Source organism: Petaurus breviceps, unplaced genomic scaffold (assembly GCF_028583685.1).
Source record: "Petaurus breviceps papuanus isolate PSGF00001 unplaced genomic scaffold, PetGlider_PUasm1.0 112, whole genome shotgun sequence".
Lineage (NCBI taxonomy): Eukaryota > Metazoa > Chordata > Mammalia > Diprotodontia > Petauridae > Petaurus > Petaurus breviceps.
Window position 1 is genome coordinate 2,733,689 of NW_027185601.1, and position 19,421 is coordinate 2,753,109.

Below are 19,421 nucleotides of genomic sequence, written 5' to 3' on the forward strand. Positions count from 1 at the left end.
TTGCAAAACACTCAGACACTTCCAGGTTTCAATTTTCTCACCTCCCGTTAACTACTTATCCCCTAACAATGTAGTTCCCCTGCCAAAGATTTGGATCATCAAATCCAATGGCCCTTTTCTTTAACTCTTCTGTAGTACTCTTTAGTACCATACAATACTCTGCGGTGCTTCTCTATAAGTCACTATTTCTATGGCTTCTGCCATTGTTTTCCTCCTCCCTGTTATGTCTCTCCTTTGTTTTCTTTTTAATGGATCCATTGTCTTCTTTTCCTAACTGAGGACATACCCCGAAGCTAAGTTCTCACACTGTGTTTTTCCACCTCTAGCCTCTCATCAATTCATATTGCTTCAACTTTTCCCTCAATGTACTGATTTATAACAACAAGGGTTCTGTGTGAGATCTCTACATAGAAAGAGAAGGACTTCCAAGGCAGGTGATAGGAGTTAAACCTTGTCACACATATTTCTTACATGTGTGCCTCACTACTATTATGGTTTAAGTTTAAGCTTACTCCTCCCATGGATGCTGTATGTATTTATGGGAAGACAAGAACCAGGTTCCCTTCTCCTCCCCCTCCCCTTTTCATCCTCTTTTTCCTCTCCTATTCTTCTTTCAAAAAGCTGGAACAATTTACTTTTTATACTGAATAATTTCTCTTGTTTATTTCTTGAAATCTAGCTCTGAAAAAACAGGCTTTTAAAAAGTCCATTGTGTTTAAGTGGAGCTACTTGACTACCTTTTAAACCCAAATTACTCTGACTTTCATTGAATGGCCAATAATAACTCCAACCCAAGTCTTTGGCTCATTGTTTAGGTTTTGATTACTTAGAATGAGTGTAAATAACAATTGTTTTGTGTTTCGGCCAAAAACCTCTGTTTTCCTTCCAAAATTGATATTTTCAGGATGGTAAATTGGACCTTATTTTGTCACAAAGAATTGTAAGAATACCTAGCCTTTTAATCATTGAATAGGTGTGGCTCAGACAAACTGAGACCTGGGAAAGACCTTAATTTAGAAAGGCCAAGATCACCCATTGCATACTCGGACATTGCTGGTGATCTTGACCTTTATCTTGCCACTCGACTTCTATGACTCTGCCTCACTTAAATCCAATCCATGCACAAGTCAAGCCATCCTACCAGTGATGTCATTGGTCCTCTTTGAGGACAAAGGATGAACATTTAATTCCTGGATCTTTCTTCTAGCTCTCATCTCTCTTTTGAGTTTTGATTCTGAATCTCTAAGTACTTGCTGGACTCCCCTTAAATGTACTGCTTTCATATAAAATTGAACACATATCAAGTCAAATTACTTCAATTTGAATCTTAACTCTTCAGTTCCCTCATGATGTGACTTTGGGAATGGCATTATACTTTTCTGGACCTCAGTTTCTTAATTTGTTAAATGGGAGGGGCAAGATTGGGTTACATAATCTCCAGTGATTTTAGCTCAGTCTCTAATAACATATCATAAAAGCAAAATAATCTTCACCCTAAAAGAGGAATCTTCACCTTTTTCAGGCTATGGACCTGTTTGTTAGTCTAATAAAACCTATGAATTCTTCTCAAAATGATGCTTTTGAAATGCATAAAATAATAGCATTATAAAGGAAACCATATTGAAATAGTTACCTAAATATATTTGTATATTTATGTAATATATACATATATATGGCAAGGGAGAAAGAGAGAAACTTAGTTCATGGACTACAGACTAAGTATTCTTACCCTAAAACCTTTCCTTCTGAATTTCCTCTATGTCTTCCAGAAATGTGCTTTGAAACCTTCGTCATTTTTGCTTCATCTACCTCTCTGGCCCCTGGCATGTAGTCAGTCAGCAAGTCATATTAATGGTGGCTTCATTATGTCTGCATCTGCCTTTTACTTTCCATTCTGATTGCCATGACCTTAGTCTGTCAGCACATCATGCCTAGATTAAGTCTCCTAATGTAGGGCAATAGCACTACAGAGCATGAGTATACTTGAACAAAGTTCATCACTGTAATCAAATGAAACTTAGAGGAAAAAGGCAGGAGGGAGGGATGTATCCTGTGCATGAAAGGCAGAGTTTAATTAAATAACTATAATTAGTATTATTTTTATTTGGTCAAGTTTAAACATTTTCCAGATTAAATGGGGGAGAGGAACATGAAGTAGGGACCAATTGCTCTAAGATTTCTTTGAAAACCCCTCACTGTAAACTAGATGGGTCTAGTTGTCCATGTCTTGTTTTTCTGATAAGGAAGTGCTACTTACTACACAGGACCTCAGACCCAAACTCTCTTTTTCATCCTCATTCATTTGTAGTATCAACTCCTGGATCTATATCCCTTGTCAGAAGCATAAATCATTATTCTGAACCCATTGTACTTCCTCCACCAGCTTCATCTCTGCAGCCTGAGACCTGGGATGTGTGTCTTTGGCATCCAAGTGAAGGTGGGGGTTGAGGAGAAACTTCCATGAAGAGGGGAGGAAATTGCTCCTGCATTTAACTCACACATCTGTGCCCACACTTTTACAACATCTAAGAGCTGGGAACAAGCATGGAGGGTTTGAGAACACCTGGGCTGTGTCTACAGAAGTGCTTCTAGAAGCCCAACTAGTTCCACCCAATTGGTCCAGAGTTCTTCACCCTCCTCACCTCAGCTGGAGGAATGTCATGAAGGGAAAAGCCTCTTCATGCATGAAAGCAGAACAGAGGAGATGTGCTAACTGGGAAATATGACTAAAATCACATCTGTTCTTCAAATGCTGGAATCTCATTGGATTTGAGCACTTTAGCCACTGAAAACTTATTGGAGGAAGTAGAATCCTCTTGCCATGTGAAGAGCTGGCTTGTCTTTGTACTCTTTCAGCCTTAACTAGAGCTTGAGAACTGATGAAGAACAGAGCATTCATATAGATACTCTGGTAGCTATTTTGATTGATGGAGAGCTCTGTTGCTGCTGGAAGGTGATTTGGAAATCCTGTTGCTTTGGTAAGAGTTGTCTAGGCTTATTGCCCATTAGCAACTATCTCCAGCTTGAGAGAAAGGACCCTCACCTAAACTTGGCTTGGCTGAGTAATGCTCTCAGACTTGAAAGGGAGAAACTCCACAGAATACCAATAGTGGCTATTAGGAGCTTTGGAATTCTCCAGTGCAAGACCGCTGCTTATCACTGCAACAGGAGCCAAAAGAGGGAGTAGGCATGGGAAGCTGCAGACCCTGAGCTTAGGGTAGAGATTTCACTGAGAGTACTGTATAGCTACTTGACTGAAAGTGTATAGCACTTCTGCAGTAGCCCAACAATAACAGAGAAACAAGTTCATCCAGTAAGAGTAGAGAAGGGCAGAAGAGAAGCAAGTGATGACTGGTGTAGAATGCTCTTCTCTTTTAAGGAGACCACAAACATTCAATTGCACAATCCAGTTGCCCAGAGCTCTTGGATTTCCCTAAATATGTGCATTACTGATCATAGTGCCAATGCAATATTTACAGTGCCCATGATCACAATAAAGACTATAAGAATTGCGTGATGTTTGATTGCAAAATATACCAGATTCTCCAGATAGGTGATAGAATTGAAGGATTTATTTAGACACCAGAAAACCAAATCCCAAAACCAGTAAGCCAATTCTATCATAGTACCAAAGATATTAAGAAGCCATAGTAATGCTGAGAACCACAGCATCCTTCAGCCTTCCCACAAACCAATACAAGATCAATATTTACTCACAAAACTCTCTATCTCCTTGCCTGAGCTCCTCTGTCCCCTGCTGTATGGCTAGCTCTCAATACCAGCTTCCTGTGGGCTCTGCTTCCCTTCAGCAAAACTCCTACCACAAGCTCCATATGACTACATTCAGCCTATTAGGGGGCAGAGTTTATCTTCACAGAGGAGAAGCTTCCTGTCTGTTCTGCTCTACCCTTTTTCAAATTCCCTCCATCACAGGCTCCATGTGATTACCTTCAGCCTATTGGGGGGCAGTGTTTACTTTCAAAGCAGGGGATATCTTCAAACTCCCCCCTGGTCTATTAAAGGGCAGGGAAGATCTTCAAATTCCCATTACACGGATGTGCAAAATTTTCTAAGTGTGTTCATTTTCCCCCATGGAAATTGTGTGCATTGATGATAAAATGTGACCCAGATTGATGTTATATTTTAATTGTTCCTCCATTCTTTCTATTGAGTAAATGTTGTGGTGATAATTGCTTTTGCCTTCTTCTTTAGTAAATATTTTAAGTTTAAGATGTAATGATGTTGTTGCATGTGATATAAATAAGAAACATAGTAGTGGGGGCTAAAGAGCTACAGTGGCAAGAAACAGGTTGATGTGTATCTGCTCCTAGGTCCCTAAGCCCTGTGTTGTAATGACTTGGTCTGACTAGGTTCAGATTCTATGCTTCAAATAAAATACTCTATTCTGCTATCAGTGTAGGTTGGTAAGAATGAATCAGCCCAGAGAAAGAGAAAGGAGGTATGGGTGCTATGTCAGATGACACATCCATAGACTTTATTTCTTGCGTGAATGGACATGTACTATATTGTGGAGGTTCCTATGGGATTTATTGAAGTGCCCTTTCCAATGGCAGGATCCCACTGGACAGCATCTCATCCTGGGATTTATTGGAAACTTTAATTTCACACATAGGTGTCCAATAGAGGAAAGAAATATCTTTGAATTTTCCTTTTTAACAATCTGTTTTTCCATTGTGATTTATTTTAGAGTTGAAATATGTTCTGCAATGTAATATTAGTTATTGAGACATTTAAATATTAATACCTGTATCTCTTATTAAGTGTGGAGGATCATATGAATCATAATAATGAAAAATATATATAGCATACTGATTAGCAATGTAGAGAGTCACACAGAGGAATGTTAGTAAAAAGAATCTCACCTGACTTTATGAATAAAGTCATTGAGGATATTTTATAAGATCTATTAAAAATGTAAGGGAATATGATGTAAAATGAAAAGACAAGAGAAAAAAATTAATATGACCTCAGAATGTATTCCCTTATAGAATTCCTAGTAAAATTGGGGTCTCAGAAAGTGAATAGAAGAGGATCATCTTTTATAGAGGATGAAAAGCTATTTCAGAATTAAGATGTTAGTAAGGGGTATCTAGAAACAAAATGTTAGAATTAAGCTGGAATAAAAAGCTATTTGAAGCAGCTCCAGGTGCTGATGGTGTTCTCTATACCATATAATATCACTGGGGACCTGATAACAAAGATAAGGAGATTTCTCAGGGAAACACTCCTGTAGGAGAAACGTGGTATTTGGATTATAAATATAACTAAAGTTTTATGACATTGATAGAGTACCTCAGATAGAAAAAAGGAGGAAGATTATTAGAAAGTCTTGAAACACAAATATAAGGAATACATCCTATGAAATCACCAGGCAAGTATGCTTGCAGATACAAAAGACAATTTCATCATGGTGGTGGGACTCTGTGACAAGCATATGCCAATTCCATCTGATAAACTATTCAGCAAAAAGGAGAAAGGTCCTTTGAAGTTTTGACTCACGTGGACATTCAAGACATAATGAAAGGAACAGTCCCTTACAATAGAATCATAGGTGTAGAAGTGGGATAGACCTTCCAAGTCAGCTAGTCCAACCCCTCATTTTATAGCCCAGGAAACTGAGAACTAGAAATTTAAGTGACTTGCTCAGGTTTCAGAGGTAGACTATATGATCCTCCAAATATTTCCCAAATACAAAACAAAATTCTACCAAATGGAGGTTTATTTGAGTTAATAAACTCTAGGATGTTTAAGGGGACTGGCATACTGCCTACTATCACATTCTTACCCTGTTGTATCCTTATTAAAAAGGAAGAAAAGACCTCAGTCTAGACCATTCAGTTACCATATGACCCATACCATGTGACCTTTGACATTTTGAATGGCAGTTTTCAATTATTCTTCCTCTATTCTGTGTCACAAAGACATTTCCAGTTAGAATTAATTTTTTGTATGAATCATATTAGTGTCCCACACAGGAGTTTTCCTATATGCAAGTATATCAAATTCTCAAATGGATCACCCTAGCTTTTAAAGCTCCCCATTGTCTATCCCTCACCATACCAGGTGACCCTGCTCTTTTAGTCAAGAAAATCTTTATGCTTTTCTCCACATGGGGCTTTCACATTTTCAACTATTTCCCTTTTTATCCTTGTCATGTTCCTGAACCTAAAATGTTTTTCTTCCCTTTTACATCCATCTCACCTCCTCTTCTCACCTAAGAATAACAACAATACTACTAATTGCCATTTTCTTAGCACTTTATGGTTTGCCAAGTGCTATAGTTCATACCCATTGAGCCTCTCAGTGCAGTATAATAGAATAGAGCTCTGAATTTGGAGTCAGGGTTTGTCTAAACTCTGGCTTTTATTCCTAGCTAGTACCTGTGGTTTCTTAGACAAGTCACTTCACTTTTTAAATACTTTTAACATGATGATTTTTAGATGATTTTCTTCATTTATAAAGTGAAGAGGTTGGACTCAATAATGTCTAACAGTCCTCCTAGCTGTCAATCATATAATAAAGTCATCCTCACTTAATTAGAGCTACTCTATTCTGCTTATTCCTAAGCACTTAGAACTTTGGGAATTTTGGTGGGTCACTTTGTCCTTTATTTGTGCCCTCATACATTAGTGCCCATACATACACACACATATGCACACACACACACACACACACACACACACACTTACTACTTTAACTTGGAGAAGGCCTGTGGTTTGCTTATCTTAGGTTGAAGGGTTGGGGTTGATTTTTTTTCATACCACTGCCCTCTTCCCCATGTGAGCAACTACATTAATAACACCTAATTGCCATGTATTAATTATACATTTATTAACAACAGATATAGTTTTCTAAATCTGTAGGTGATTAATGAATGATTATTGACTTACTGCTTCAAGAACCTACAATTTTAAAAGACATTTGGGGATTCCTTCTACCTTTATTAGAGTGGAATTCATTATGTATTATTGAGTTGTCTTTTTTAGGTACTGTGGCCAAATAGTTTTTCTTCATCATCCAAGGAGCTAGGGAAAATCTCTATGAATTCACCCAGACTGGTACAATCATAGACATTCTTATTAATCACTAACTTTTGAATGGAAGAGTTGGGTGGGGCAGTTAAGTGGTCTAGTGGATAGAGTGCTAGACCTGGATTCAGGAATATGTGTATTCAAATCTGGCCTTAGATACTTCCTAGCAGTATGACCTTGGGGAAGTCACTCAACCCTATTTGTGTCAGTTTCCTCATCTATAAAATGAACTGAAGAAGAAAGTTGCAAAAACTACTCCAGTATCCTAACAGGGATCAGAGTCAGATGCAACTAAAAAATGATTGATGAACTTTTGACAAGTGTTTTCAGACTCTTGTGAACTGAACTGAATACCAGACTATAGATCAGAATACATAATTCACTGGTTTATAGTAGCTTAGAATACTAAAGAATACTAGGCTATCATAATATCACTATACATAACAGATTGACCAAGGACATTTAATCTTTATATAAACATTGAGATATAGTGGAGAAAGTCCTATCTTGGAGACCAGAGAGTTAAGTTGCGTGTTACTTTCTACCACTTTAAAACTATGTGAGCTTGGGGGAAAAAAATCACCCAACCTCTCTGGACTTTAAATACAAATGAGGATGATGTTGTTTTATTAGAAAACAGACAACAGGATCAAATTATTATTTCAGCTTCTCTCATTTGAATCCTAAGGATGACTGATTCTGTGACAGGTCCTGTAGATAAAACAGAAGCATTACATAATATAAAGAAGGATTTTAATGTGTATTTTTATAGTCCTAAGAGATAGAAAATTTTATCAGTAACCTGGCTATTTTTGTAGAATTTAAGCTCTGAGAAGAAAAACTTTCATTTTAGTCTTTATGGCTTCATTATAGATGATGATGATGATGATGATGATAAAAAAACTTTAAGGTTTGCAAAGCATTTTCCACGAATTTACTTGTCTGATACATTATGTGACTAGCTACAGGGGTGGGGCCCACCCCTGGGCTAGCACATTGACTATCACATAGCAAGCACTTAATAAATGAATGTGAATCAAATCAAATTTCTGAGTTTCCTTTTATGTCTGAGAAATTGTGTCTTGATGTAGTATCAGAATCCCTTTCAGGGATGAAGCAGAGACAAATTAGCTGCTTATGATAAGGAAATTTTCCTTGAAGGGACTCCTAGAGTCCATCCTTGGAATCCTCTGGCTTCCTGGAGCAAATGTTGAAAAGTATGAGTGCAGATCACATTTTATATAAGGAGGAACTGCAGTAACTGTCTTCTTCAAACAATATCATTGTTCTATTTCCCAGAAAGGAAAGCAGTACTAGTCTAGGCAAGGTAGTCATTGATATAAAGGTGCATCAGAGTGAAATGGGGGGTGAGGGGGTAGATTTAGTACAACTTTCTACAAATGCACAGATTTTTACTAATAAGAATTTCTGTTTTCTCTGGCAGAAAAAATTCTGGTTCCGTCCTATGTTAAGTTCCATGTAATATAGCAAGACAATAGACACAAAGGATAACTTGCTATAATTAGAGCCAAGAGTTCTAAGATTCAATGCTACCTCAGCCACCATTCTGTGACCATGAGCAGACCATTTCATCTTTGTAAGGAATAAAATCTCTTTTAGTAGCCACTTCACAAGGTGATTGTGAGCATTAAATAAGATAAAGTGTACATATTAAAGATCTAGATAAATGTCAGTTATTATGTTACAGAGAAGGCTCAGAGCCTGTGGTGAAAAGAAACAACCCAATTTGCAAATAGAGGTGCAGAGGAAGGTGAGGGTAGAGTTTTCAGATTTGAGTACAAAAATGCCTTGTGTTGGCTCTGTCCAAAAGGATCTGTTTTCTCAAATCCTGGCTCCAGATTCTCTTTTTTCTTTCTCCCTGTCCTACTTATTCAGCCAGGCCATAGTAAACGCTTCACCATAACAAAGACTTTCTTTTCATCTTAAGTAACTACAGACATTATACCATCATTAGGTTTAACTCAGTCCATATTTGGACCCTCTCATTACAATGTACCTATACTTTGATAATTCAGTTCTTCCCAACTTTGAACATGTTCCCCATTACCTAATCTCCTTGTTACAATGATTTACACCTACTTAATTTAGTTAACAACACTCTTCATCTTTGGAGAAAGCAAATCTTGAACTCTAGGAAACAGATAATTAAATTATTTCTTTTTCTACCACTCCATTTCTTTTCTTTAAAAAACCCCTTCCTCTTTATCACCTCAAATTGGGTAGATAGTTTGCTTTTCCCAAAAGTCAATTAACAGGTAAATAATGGATTGTGAAGTTAAAAGGTAGCACAGCAATTAGCATATAAATGAAGGAAGGCAGATTGCTAGTTTTAAACAAAGCAGCAGAAATCATTTCCCCTCCTGCTACATTTCACATAAAAGTAGAATTTAATAATTGATGTTCAGTTTTAGAAATTTGGTCACATTGCCTAATACTGGTCACTAAGGCTAGAAAATTCTAGTAGCCTGGGAAATATGCCACATATTAACATTCTTCCTTCAGATAAGGATGTTTAAGAAGCTAAGAAATTCTTCCACCTCCCTTACCAACCTCCCAAGTGCTGGACTTCTAAGAGCAAAGTTAAGATTCTATGAAGTGAAAGTGGAGAGGAGAGGAGAACATTCTAAACATGAGGGACAGATTATAAAGACCTTGATAGATGAGATGAGACTCTAGTTTCAAGGAGTAGCAAAGACAGTTTGATTGGACAATGAAATATGTAAAGGAAAATAACGTGAAATAAACGGGAAAGGTAGGCTACAGCCAGATTTTGGCAGGCTGAAAATGAGTTGGTATTTTGTCCTAAAGGCAATTGGGAGCCATTGAAGGTTCTTAAGAAGAAAGAAAGAAATATGCTCAAATTTGTGCTTTAGGGACTTTATCTTGACAACTGTGTGGAGAATTTTTAAGAGACAGAGAGCTCATGAGCATGAGCACAGGAACTGAGAAGCCAGCAGTATAATTACGAGACTCTTACCATAGTATAGATATGATAACTGATATTTGGGAGTGTAAGAATCAGAAGGATCTCTATGACACTCTGACAATGAATAGAATGATAATCGTGCCCTCGAGACAAGTAGGGGGAGTAATTTCCTTAAGAGGAGCCTCTTAGAACTGACAGAGGAATTCCACATATTATTTCATTTGATCCTTACAACAGACATTTCAAGAAAAAGATAGAAGCTTCCTAATTCCCATTTTAACAATTAGCAAATTGAGACTCAGAGTGTTAAATGACCTACGCAGAGGTGATACAGCTGGAATGGAAAGCATATCTTGGGTCTTTTGACTGGAACTCTATGGTCCTTTTTTATGAAACTCCATTCTCTATTTAAATCTATCTGAATCTCATCTTAAATCTATTTTGTAATGTAAAGGAAAGCTCTAGGTGTCCAAGCAAACCTCTGTAAAATGGGAAGGCTTTTTTGGGCCCCCAGATCTTTAGGGTCTGCTTGGATCCTCATTAGACCTGTGCCACTTCTGGGTTGGTTAGTTCTTCCTGTTCTTATGGGGAAAGTGATATAGTTTACTATGCCATCCTCCCTGGAACTCAGAACAGTGCTCTAGACCTAGTGGGAAACTTAATGCATATTTGTAGAATGGAGTGAAATCAGCTGATCATCCCACTTTCTCTTTTTCTTATGAAACACAATCCCATTAGAAAATTACCATTACAAAGAAATGTTTTCTATCACCATCTTAGAATCCCAGAATGTTGATCTGATTGCAGTGAATGAGTAATGAGATTGATGCATTACACATTCTTTGTGCTTCCTACCCCTTCACTATAATGACAGACCCAGATTGTTTGCTATTTACAGTCTCTTAGGAGAGAAGGCAACTGAGCTCCTGGATTCTAGAGCTGTAATGTAGTTATCAACAGATCTATTATTTTGCCACATAGAAGAAATTACTCTTCATTTCTTTCCTTCCTCCCATCTCAAAGATCCCTATCTGCTTGTTGGTAAAAATCCTCCTCATCTACCAAGTTGCTCAGTAAAGTAATTCAAACAAAGCTGGGAGCCCCAGACATTTTGAGAGAGGATCTGGTGGAGGTGGTAATATTGGTGAGGGCTTTTGTCTTCCTCCTCCTCTCTTTTGCTGGCTCCTCCTCATTTCATTTTCGCCTTTCTAACTCACACCTGAGAAGCATGGCTTCAGAATCATTTCATATTCACTTCCTAAAGCCTTGCCATCCTATGATAAAGTGGGTCCCAATCATCTCAGAGGCAATAAAAAGTAATAGAAAGAGTGAGCCATAAGCAGTCTTGAATAGAACATAGGATTTGGAATGATAAGTTTGTTTGTTTTTTTTTTTTGGTCATTTTTTCAGTACCTTATGTGGAGTTTTCTTGGCAAAGGTGTTAGAGAGGTTTGTCATTTTCTTTTTCATCTCATTTTACAGATAAGGAAACGGAGGCAAACAACCTTAAGTGACTTTCTCAGGATCACAAGGCTAGTAAGTATTAGAGGCCAAATTTGAATTCATGAAGAGAAGTCTTCTTGATTCCAGTCCCAGTGCTCTGTCCACTGTGACACCTACCTGCCCTGGAATCAGTGAGACCTGGATTCAAATTCTGTCTCTGACACTTACTGTATGACTGTTGACAAATCATTTAACCACTCTGAATCTCAACTTTCTCATCTGCAATATGCAGTGGAGAAAATGTGACCAGATAGTCTTAAAAGTTTCCTATAACTCTAAACCCATGATTTTGTGATTTTATAACTTACATTAAGATTGATTTAGGTTCAAATCAGGCAGCTAGGTGGTGCAGTAGATAGAATACCCAGCCTGGAGTCAGAAAGACTCATCTTTGTTAGTTCAACCCTGGGCCGCTCACTTAGCCTTGTTTGCCTTAGTTCCCCTATCTATAAAATGAGCTGGAGAAGGAAATGGCAAACCAGTCTAATATCTTTGCCAAAAACAAAACAAAAAACAAATGGGGTCATGAAGTGTTAGACACTACTGAACAACAATAATAAGTTCAAATCTTCCCTTCACCTTTATTAGTGGTGTTATCTTGGATGTCACTCAGTCCCTCTGACCCTTAGTTTGCTCACCTATAAAATGGGGGTAATAATACCTTTACTTACTACTTCATGAGACTGCAGTGAAAACAAATGAGATAGAGTATGTAAAGTGCATTGTAAGCCTGCAGTCCTATATAAACAGAAACTGGGACTGCTTTTGTGTCAAAGGGCTTCTTTTAATGTCAAAGATCTAATTTGTGGATCTTTCCACTGGTTAGTAGCTTACTATTAGTATCCGTTTACTTACAAACTATGTGACAAAGAACTTTTATGAATGTAATAGTATTTTAAATTTGTGTCACAAAAAAATCTATATATACTAGAAAAATAGTAATACATACATGTAAAGTTACTCTATTTATTTTGTATATAGAAGGTATGCTTCCTTAATTATTGTTAATATAATTATTATTAACATGTATACAGCACTTTAAGCTTTGCAAAACATTTTACAAAATATTATTTTACCTTATTCTCGTACTCCTGAGAAGGAGCTGCTGTTATTATCCTCATTTTACAGATGACAAAATTGAAGCATAGGTTAAGTGATTTACCCAGAGTCACCACACAGCTAGTAAAGATCTAAGGCCAGATTCAATCTCAGCTCTTCCTGACTCTAGGTCCAGCACTCTTTCTAGTATCCCACCTAGCTTCCAAAATATACTAAATTAAGCAGCATTTGTTATGGATTCTGGAGAAAGATCAACCTATCAATGCTTACTATGAATATTAATCAAACCACTTTCAATATCTCCTAGGGAGCCCCAGATATCACCCTTTACAACTCAGGAACCCTTGGTTTAGTAGAAAGAGCGCTGGATTTGAAGAGAATTTAGTCCAATTCTGATTGTTGTTTATTGCCTAAATGACTCTGGGCAAGTCATTTTCCCTTCTTTGGACCTCAGTTTCCTCATCTATAAAGTGCAGGATTTGAACTAGATCAGGGGTTCTTAACTTTTATGTCATTAGTAGTCTGGTAGAGCATTAGATTCCTTCTCAGAATAATGTTTTTAAATGAAAAAAAAATACATGGCATTACAAAGGAAACCAATTATATTGAAATACAGTCACCAAAATATATAGTAAAAATTCACATTCAAGGACCCTTAAGTTAAGAACTTAGAGATTAGGTGATCTCAAAGGCCCCTTGAATTTCTAAATCCAATATCACTAATGCTTTGACAGTATGATTTTTAGCAAAAATCTCATTGCAACAAAATTCTATCATGGCAAAACAGTTCAAATGACCAGGGATCTCATTAAAATATATTTTTGTCTGAATTCTTAAAGACTGAATTCATTAGACTTTCTGATTCAATGTTGTTTCTTTTAATTCGATTCCAGTGGTTCCTAAATAGTCTTTTTGCTGTTGGCTTTGGGTTTGGTTTGTTGCAGTTGTTTTGTTTTTTAAGAAAGCAATGGTACAAGCCAAAACTTGACCAAACAGCCTATGTGGCATGGTGAGAAGAAGTATAAACTAGAGGTTAAAGAAAAATCTAGGTCTGTGTTGTCCTATTAACTGCCTGTGTGAGCAGGGAAAAATCATCTTCCTACTCTGGGTGGTACTTCAGCTATAAAATGCAGTAATTGCCCTGGATGCCCTTGAAGGTTTCCTCCAGCTCTAACATTCTATGGTTTATGACTACTTGCTCACGGATACATTTAAACAGCCTATGTATCCCTAATAGATGACCAGTAGATGAAAAAAGCCTCCATTGTCTTACATTGCTTCATCAGCAGAGATAGGTAGATAAGAAGCTCTTGGAGGGGGTTTTCTTGGAAATGGCTCCCATTCTCTCTTGATATAGTAACTATTCCTGCAGCAGTATTAAAAGATCTGTAAAGAGTGATCAACTTATAGGGGTGAGAAATTATTAACATGTCCCTAGTATCACACAGCCTATGTAAGTAAGCAAGGAGGCAGCATAACATAATATAAAAATAAAATGAAAACAAAACAAAGCAAAAACCACCAGCCTTGGTTTCGAGAGAGATCTGATTTCAAATTGCTCTTCTCATCCTTCCCAGCTGTGTAAAAATAAGTTACATCAATCTATGGAATGGAAATGATACTCTGGCTATAATACTCCCCTCCCTACAGGTTTGTTATAATGAGCACATGGGATAATGTTTGTATAGTGCTTTGCAAACATCAAAAAAGTCTTCTAAAATGATATCTTATTGTAATAGGCATTTAATCAATGTTTGTTGAATTAAGTCAAAGCAGAAGTTCTTTTTTCCCCAAGTAAAACTGAGTGGATCATCCTGTAATCTCAGTGGACTTCTGGCACATGTTTGACATTTTCAATACTCCCTAACTGGCCCACATTGCAAACCTGGAGGTGTATGTCAAGTTTCCTGAAAGATCAGGTTCAAATCTTCAGAGGTACAAAATGACCCATCCTGATACATAGAACATGTACCCTTAGCCAATGGAAAAAACCTTAGGCGACCTCCTCATATGTGACTAAGAACCTGTAGTGTATCACTGCCCCATCTTGAGTACATTCTTTTGCATATATTTAAGAATCAGCATTCATTCTGAATGGAAAATTCTCTCCCATTTCCCTCCCCTCCACCTACATTCTTAGATGTGCTCAGCTTTCACCTGAATCGCAGAATATTCCTGAGGTCCTAAAGTTTAGAGTACAGGACAGGGGTAACTGGTAGCTAGAAAGAGCTCGGTGAGTAACAAATCCCCTATGTAGAGTGTGTGTGTGTGTGTGTGTGTGTGTGTGTGTGTGTGTCCTTAAGGTCTCAGGGGAGTACTAAGAGGAAGAGTCTTGTCCACAGTTTGGCTGCTGAGCCTAGTAGTAGTATTAGTGTGCTGCTGAGCTTTCATTTAACATCCTTTGTCAAATGACCCCACCCTCATATTCTAATGAAAGTGTTGTTTTCTAACAAAACTTAATGCATTTCAAACTTTCTGGGAATGAAGCTGATTACAATGCAGCTGTGAGAAGCAACACCCCAGAATATAAAGAGCAATGGGCTTGGTACTTCCCTTCTTGGACTCAGACTTTAGCTCAGTGACTGGGGCAAGGCATTTATCCCTGAACTTCTGAATAGTTGAAGGAACTAGTTAAGTGTACCTGAAGAAAGATGTTTCATGGTATTCTTATCTCTGCTTTGAAGTATTTGAAAGGCTATTGTGTAGAAATGAAAATAGATTTATTCAGTTTGGCCCCACAGGAAAGACCTAAAAATACTGGGTTGAATTTGCAAGGGACATTACAAAGGGGTACATTAAGGAAGACTTAAATTCAAAGCTGAAAGGAGGTTAGAGCCTGTCTGTTCCAAACCTGCACACTCCATGTTACAGATGAGAAAAGTGGGCTTATAGTTGTGGATTGAGTTGCCAGTGTCATACAGGTATTAAGTGTCAGAGGCAGGATTTGAACCATGGTCTTCCTCATTCCAAGTCCAGGATTATATCCATTACTCCAGATTATTTACTCTTTCTGTTGTCTCTGTGATTGAGAACTGTTTCACTAATGACATTGATAGTTTCCTCTGCATTGAGAAATTTTCTCATTTATAGTTCCTTACATTGATGAAATAGCAAGCCTGGCCTAAGAGATAGATGGATGGATGGATGGATAGATAAAGAGAGAGAGAGAGACAGACAGACAGATAGATAAATAGATCGATAGAGATAGATAGATAGATAGATAGATAGATAGATAGATAGATAGATAGATAGATAGATAGATAGATAGATGATAGATAGATAGGAGGGAAGGGATTTTGTAATAGTTATACCTATCCAAGAGTGGAATGGGATACCTTTCTCCTTGAGTTCCTTCTGATTGGAGGTCTTCAGGCAAAGGCTAGATGATTAATTGTTCAGTATATTATAGTTATTTTAAAGGGGCTTCTTTGGCAAATGTGGGTTGAATTAGATGGTGACTGAGGTTTTCTCCAACTTTGACATTCTATGATTCTATGAAAAATGAGAAAATCAAGATCATACAGCCTAACTTAAGAAACATTAAAGCAAAAAGAAAAAGGAGTCATTATTCAGCGCATTATTCATAAAGATTCTTGAACCTACTATTTTCCTAACTCTCCTTTTCATATCCTCTTATAGATGGAAGTCCTTACACCTGGTGGGTTGGAAAAGCCAATGAAAAGCATTACTACTGGGGTGGTTCCGGACCTGGAATTCAGAAATGTGCATGTGGCATTGAACGTAACTGTACCGATTCAAAATACTACTGTAACTGTGATGCTGACCATAAACAATGGTAAGTGCCTATTTTGGACTTTCCTCAAACACACATGTACTGTTAGCTAGGTATTTAAACTCATGAGGTGAAATAGGAAGTATGGAATGTGCTGAGAGTTCTTATTCTCAAGGCTTGGAGCTAACTGACTGGCAGATGTTGATAACACTTAGAAAAGGGCAAAGCCAGAAAGGCATCAACATGGGAAGGACATAAGTTGAGAAATAGATTGGTACATAATTGATATGTTAATATTTCATAAAGACAGAAAAATAATGAGCCCTGCAGTAGATAGTGATTTGTGTGATAAATGAAAGAGATGCTTTTCATAACAAGAGAAGGGGGCTGATGGTGAAGAGTGAATCTATTTCTGTCCATGTAAGCTTGTCCATACCATGTAGCTTCTTCTATTGAAGGCTGTCACATACCAAAATGTGTACTTTGAGTCTCTCTTCAAAAAGCCCTTCCCTGTTGTTACCTTCAGCCATCTTCCATCCCTTCTTTTCTATCATTTCTTGTTCTCTTTGATAATGCTGATAGCAAGTCAACCCAGGAAGTGTTTGTCTTGGAAACCTTTCATCTCTTTCCCAGGGATAGCATAGTCTTCTGGTCATTTGTCCATGTCTACAGCAAGTGTCTGCCTGTGTCAGCAGGAAGAGAAGGAAAAAATCAGCTGTCACTCAGCATGGGAAGGGAAGATCCCAGGAGTTTATATTTACTAACTTGAAACCTGGGTCAACCTCTTTTCCAAGTCATTATTGTATAGCTGTCTTTTATTCAGTATGTTAAATCTATGAGGTGTTTCATTTGAATTATTTCATTTGATGATGATAAGCTGAGAATTATATAGTAATTTAAAGTTTGCAAAGTACCTGATATGTATTCTCTCAATTCCCTTAGGCCTATTTGTTACTTTACATAGGTATATAATAGATGTTTATCTTATTTTCCCCATTTTACAGATGAGGAAATAGAACAGAAGCTCAAATATGTGACATATCCAAGTCACATATCTTGCGACTGGTAGAATTGAGACCCAGAGCTTTTCTTTCTCTGTTTAGTGCTTTCCCTACTGTGTGGGAAAGAAACTACTGCCAGATCTTCAAAATTGGAGTCTGAATCAGAGATCAGAAAAGTTCTTTATTCTTTCTCATGAGAAAGGGCACAGCCTTTGTCACTTAATGTTGTATCAGCCAGGGAATACAAATTGCAGAAGCTTGCAGGCTCTTGTTATCCTGATCGTAACCCGGCATACTCCCCTGTCCAGTCACACCATGTGAGGTGGGCTCACAATCTCAAGCTAATCAGAGCAAAACAATCTCTATCCTTCTTTACCATGTTTTTTTGTGAATTAGTATCCTATCAGAGGACTGTTTTCTAATCCCTCATTATGCACCAAATTTGGAGACAGCCAATGAGAGTTGCAGTTGACAATCCCTTATTATCATAATTATTCATTTGACCCTGCTACCCAATCAGAAGGAAATATCCTTCAGTCCCTTACTTGTGCATATCTACACAGCAAATTTGGGGGAGGGGCAGCCAATGAGAAGAAGGCTAGTGTTGTTTCCTTTAAGTTTTGTTACCTTGTTCTGGGGCCTGTGGAAACTTAAACCTTTGCTGTCTCTCACACTACTCTATCTGCTACCTCCTTCAGGTTTTTCAGGATTACTGAGATAGGCTTTTTACTCTCTTCTACTTTATTGTCATAAAGAACAGTGTCTGAACCTGGCATTTCCTAGTAATGCTTACCCATTTGGCATAGTCCTCCTCTACCAAATACAGAAGAAAAGAATTTAGAAGGTCATTGTAACTACAAAGGGTAATAGGAAATTAAGGTCTAAAATAGATATAAATTATACTTTTCTGATAGTAAATGTAAAAAATGATTCATCATTTCCCAAGAACCATCTTGCTCATATTAAGGGTACTTTGCAACTAGGGATATCTAAGTAAGGTCACTTTAGAAAATATTTGTGCTAAGGGACTTGGAAACAATTTTCATTGTGATATATGGTTGTCTAGTGCTGAACAAAGAATTGTCTGTAAAGTTTTGACCTGATATATTGACAGGCAGGGTGGAAAAAAAGTGCACAACACATAGCAATATTGGCTACTAATTAATGTAAAATAACAAATTTAGAAACTCAAAGAGCATAAATAGGCAAATTGGTGGATGGAGGTGGGGAGGGCAGAAAAAACAGTTATGCCAATAGAAGTTGAATACCTAGGAATAAAAACAGTCACTATAAGGACAAAAGTTAGGATAAAATTAGAGGCTCTATATCAAGTTTCAGTTTTCAAGATATGATGTGAGTTAACGTCAATTCAAGAACACAACTTCTCTTTACTGCCTTGAATTCATCATTGAGAATTATTCAATTAAAGGAGATGTGTGCTTTTGTTCTTCCTTTCTTGTTCCTTTAAAGGGAGGACACAGGAAAGTATCGTTGAATCCTGAATGTTAGAGCTGGACTCTAGATTTAGGCATCTATTTCAGTACCCTCATTTTGTTTGAAATATATTTTATGGATACCTTTGTTTTTATATCACAGTCCTTTATGAAAAACACAACAAACCTTTCCTACCTATTGATTGATAATCACTCTCCTTGGGACAAAGAAAAACAATTCAGTGAAGGCATCCAATGCAGTGAATTCATGACAATATATACAGTAACTTTTTCTAATAATCCCTCAGCTTTCTGCTATGCCAAAGTTTCATTATTTGTGGTGTGGTTGTCAATTTCTTTTGAGGGATCTTTTTCTGTCATTTCTTTTGATTCTGCTTATTTCACTCTTCGTTAGTTCATACAAATCTTGCCATATTTCTCTGAATTCATCATATTTGTCATTTCTACTGTGCACTAAAATTATACTACATTTTCTATGCCATACTTTAAAAAAAATTATGTCCTAGTTAATGGGCATCCACCTTGTTTTGGTTCTTTGTTAACAACAAGAGTGCTATTATGAATATTTTGGTGCATATGGGATTTTTGTTTCTGTCTCATTTCCATTGGGTATGTGCCCAGTAGGGGGATATCTGGGTCTAATGATATGAAGGATTTAGTCACTTTTTTTTT

General features: G+C 37.2%; 1 protein-coding gene across 1 annotated transcript in view; it reads left to right on the forward strand.

Moving 5' to 3' along the window:
* The window catches only part of LOC138157377 (contactin-associated protein-like 2), a 2,155,842-nt gene that overhangs the window by 1,559,758 nt on the left and 576,663 nt on the right, over positions 1–19,421 (forward strand). The window contains exon 13 of the mRNA XM_069082919.1: positions 16,201–16,357. Within this exon, the coding sequence (XP_068939020.1) occupies positions 16,201–16,357 (157 nt within the window). The remainder of the gene's footprint in view (positions 1–16,200; positions 16,358–19,421) is intronic.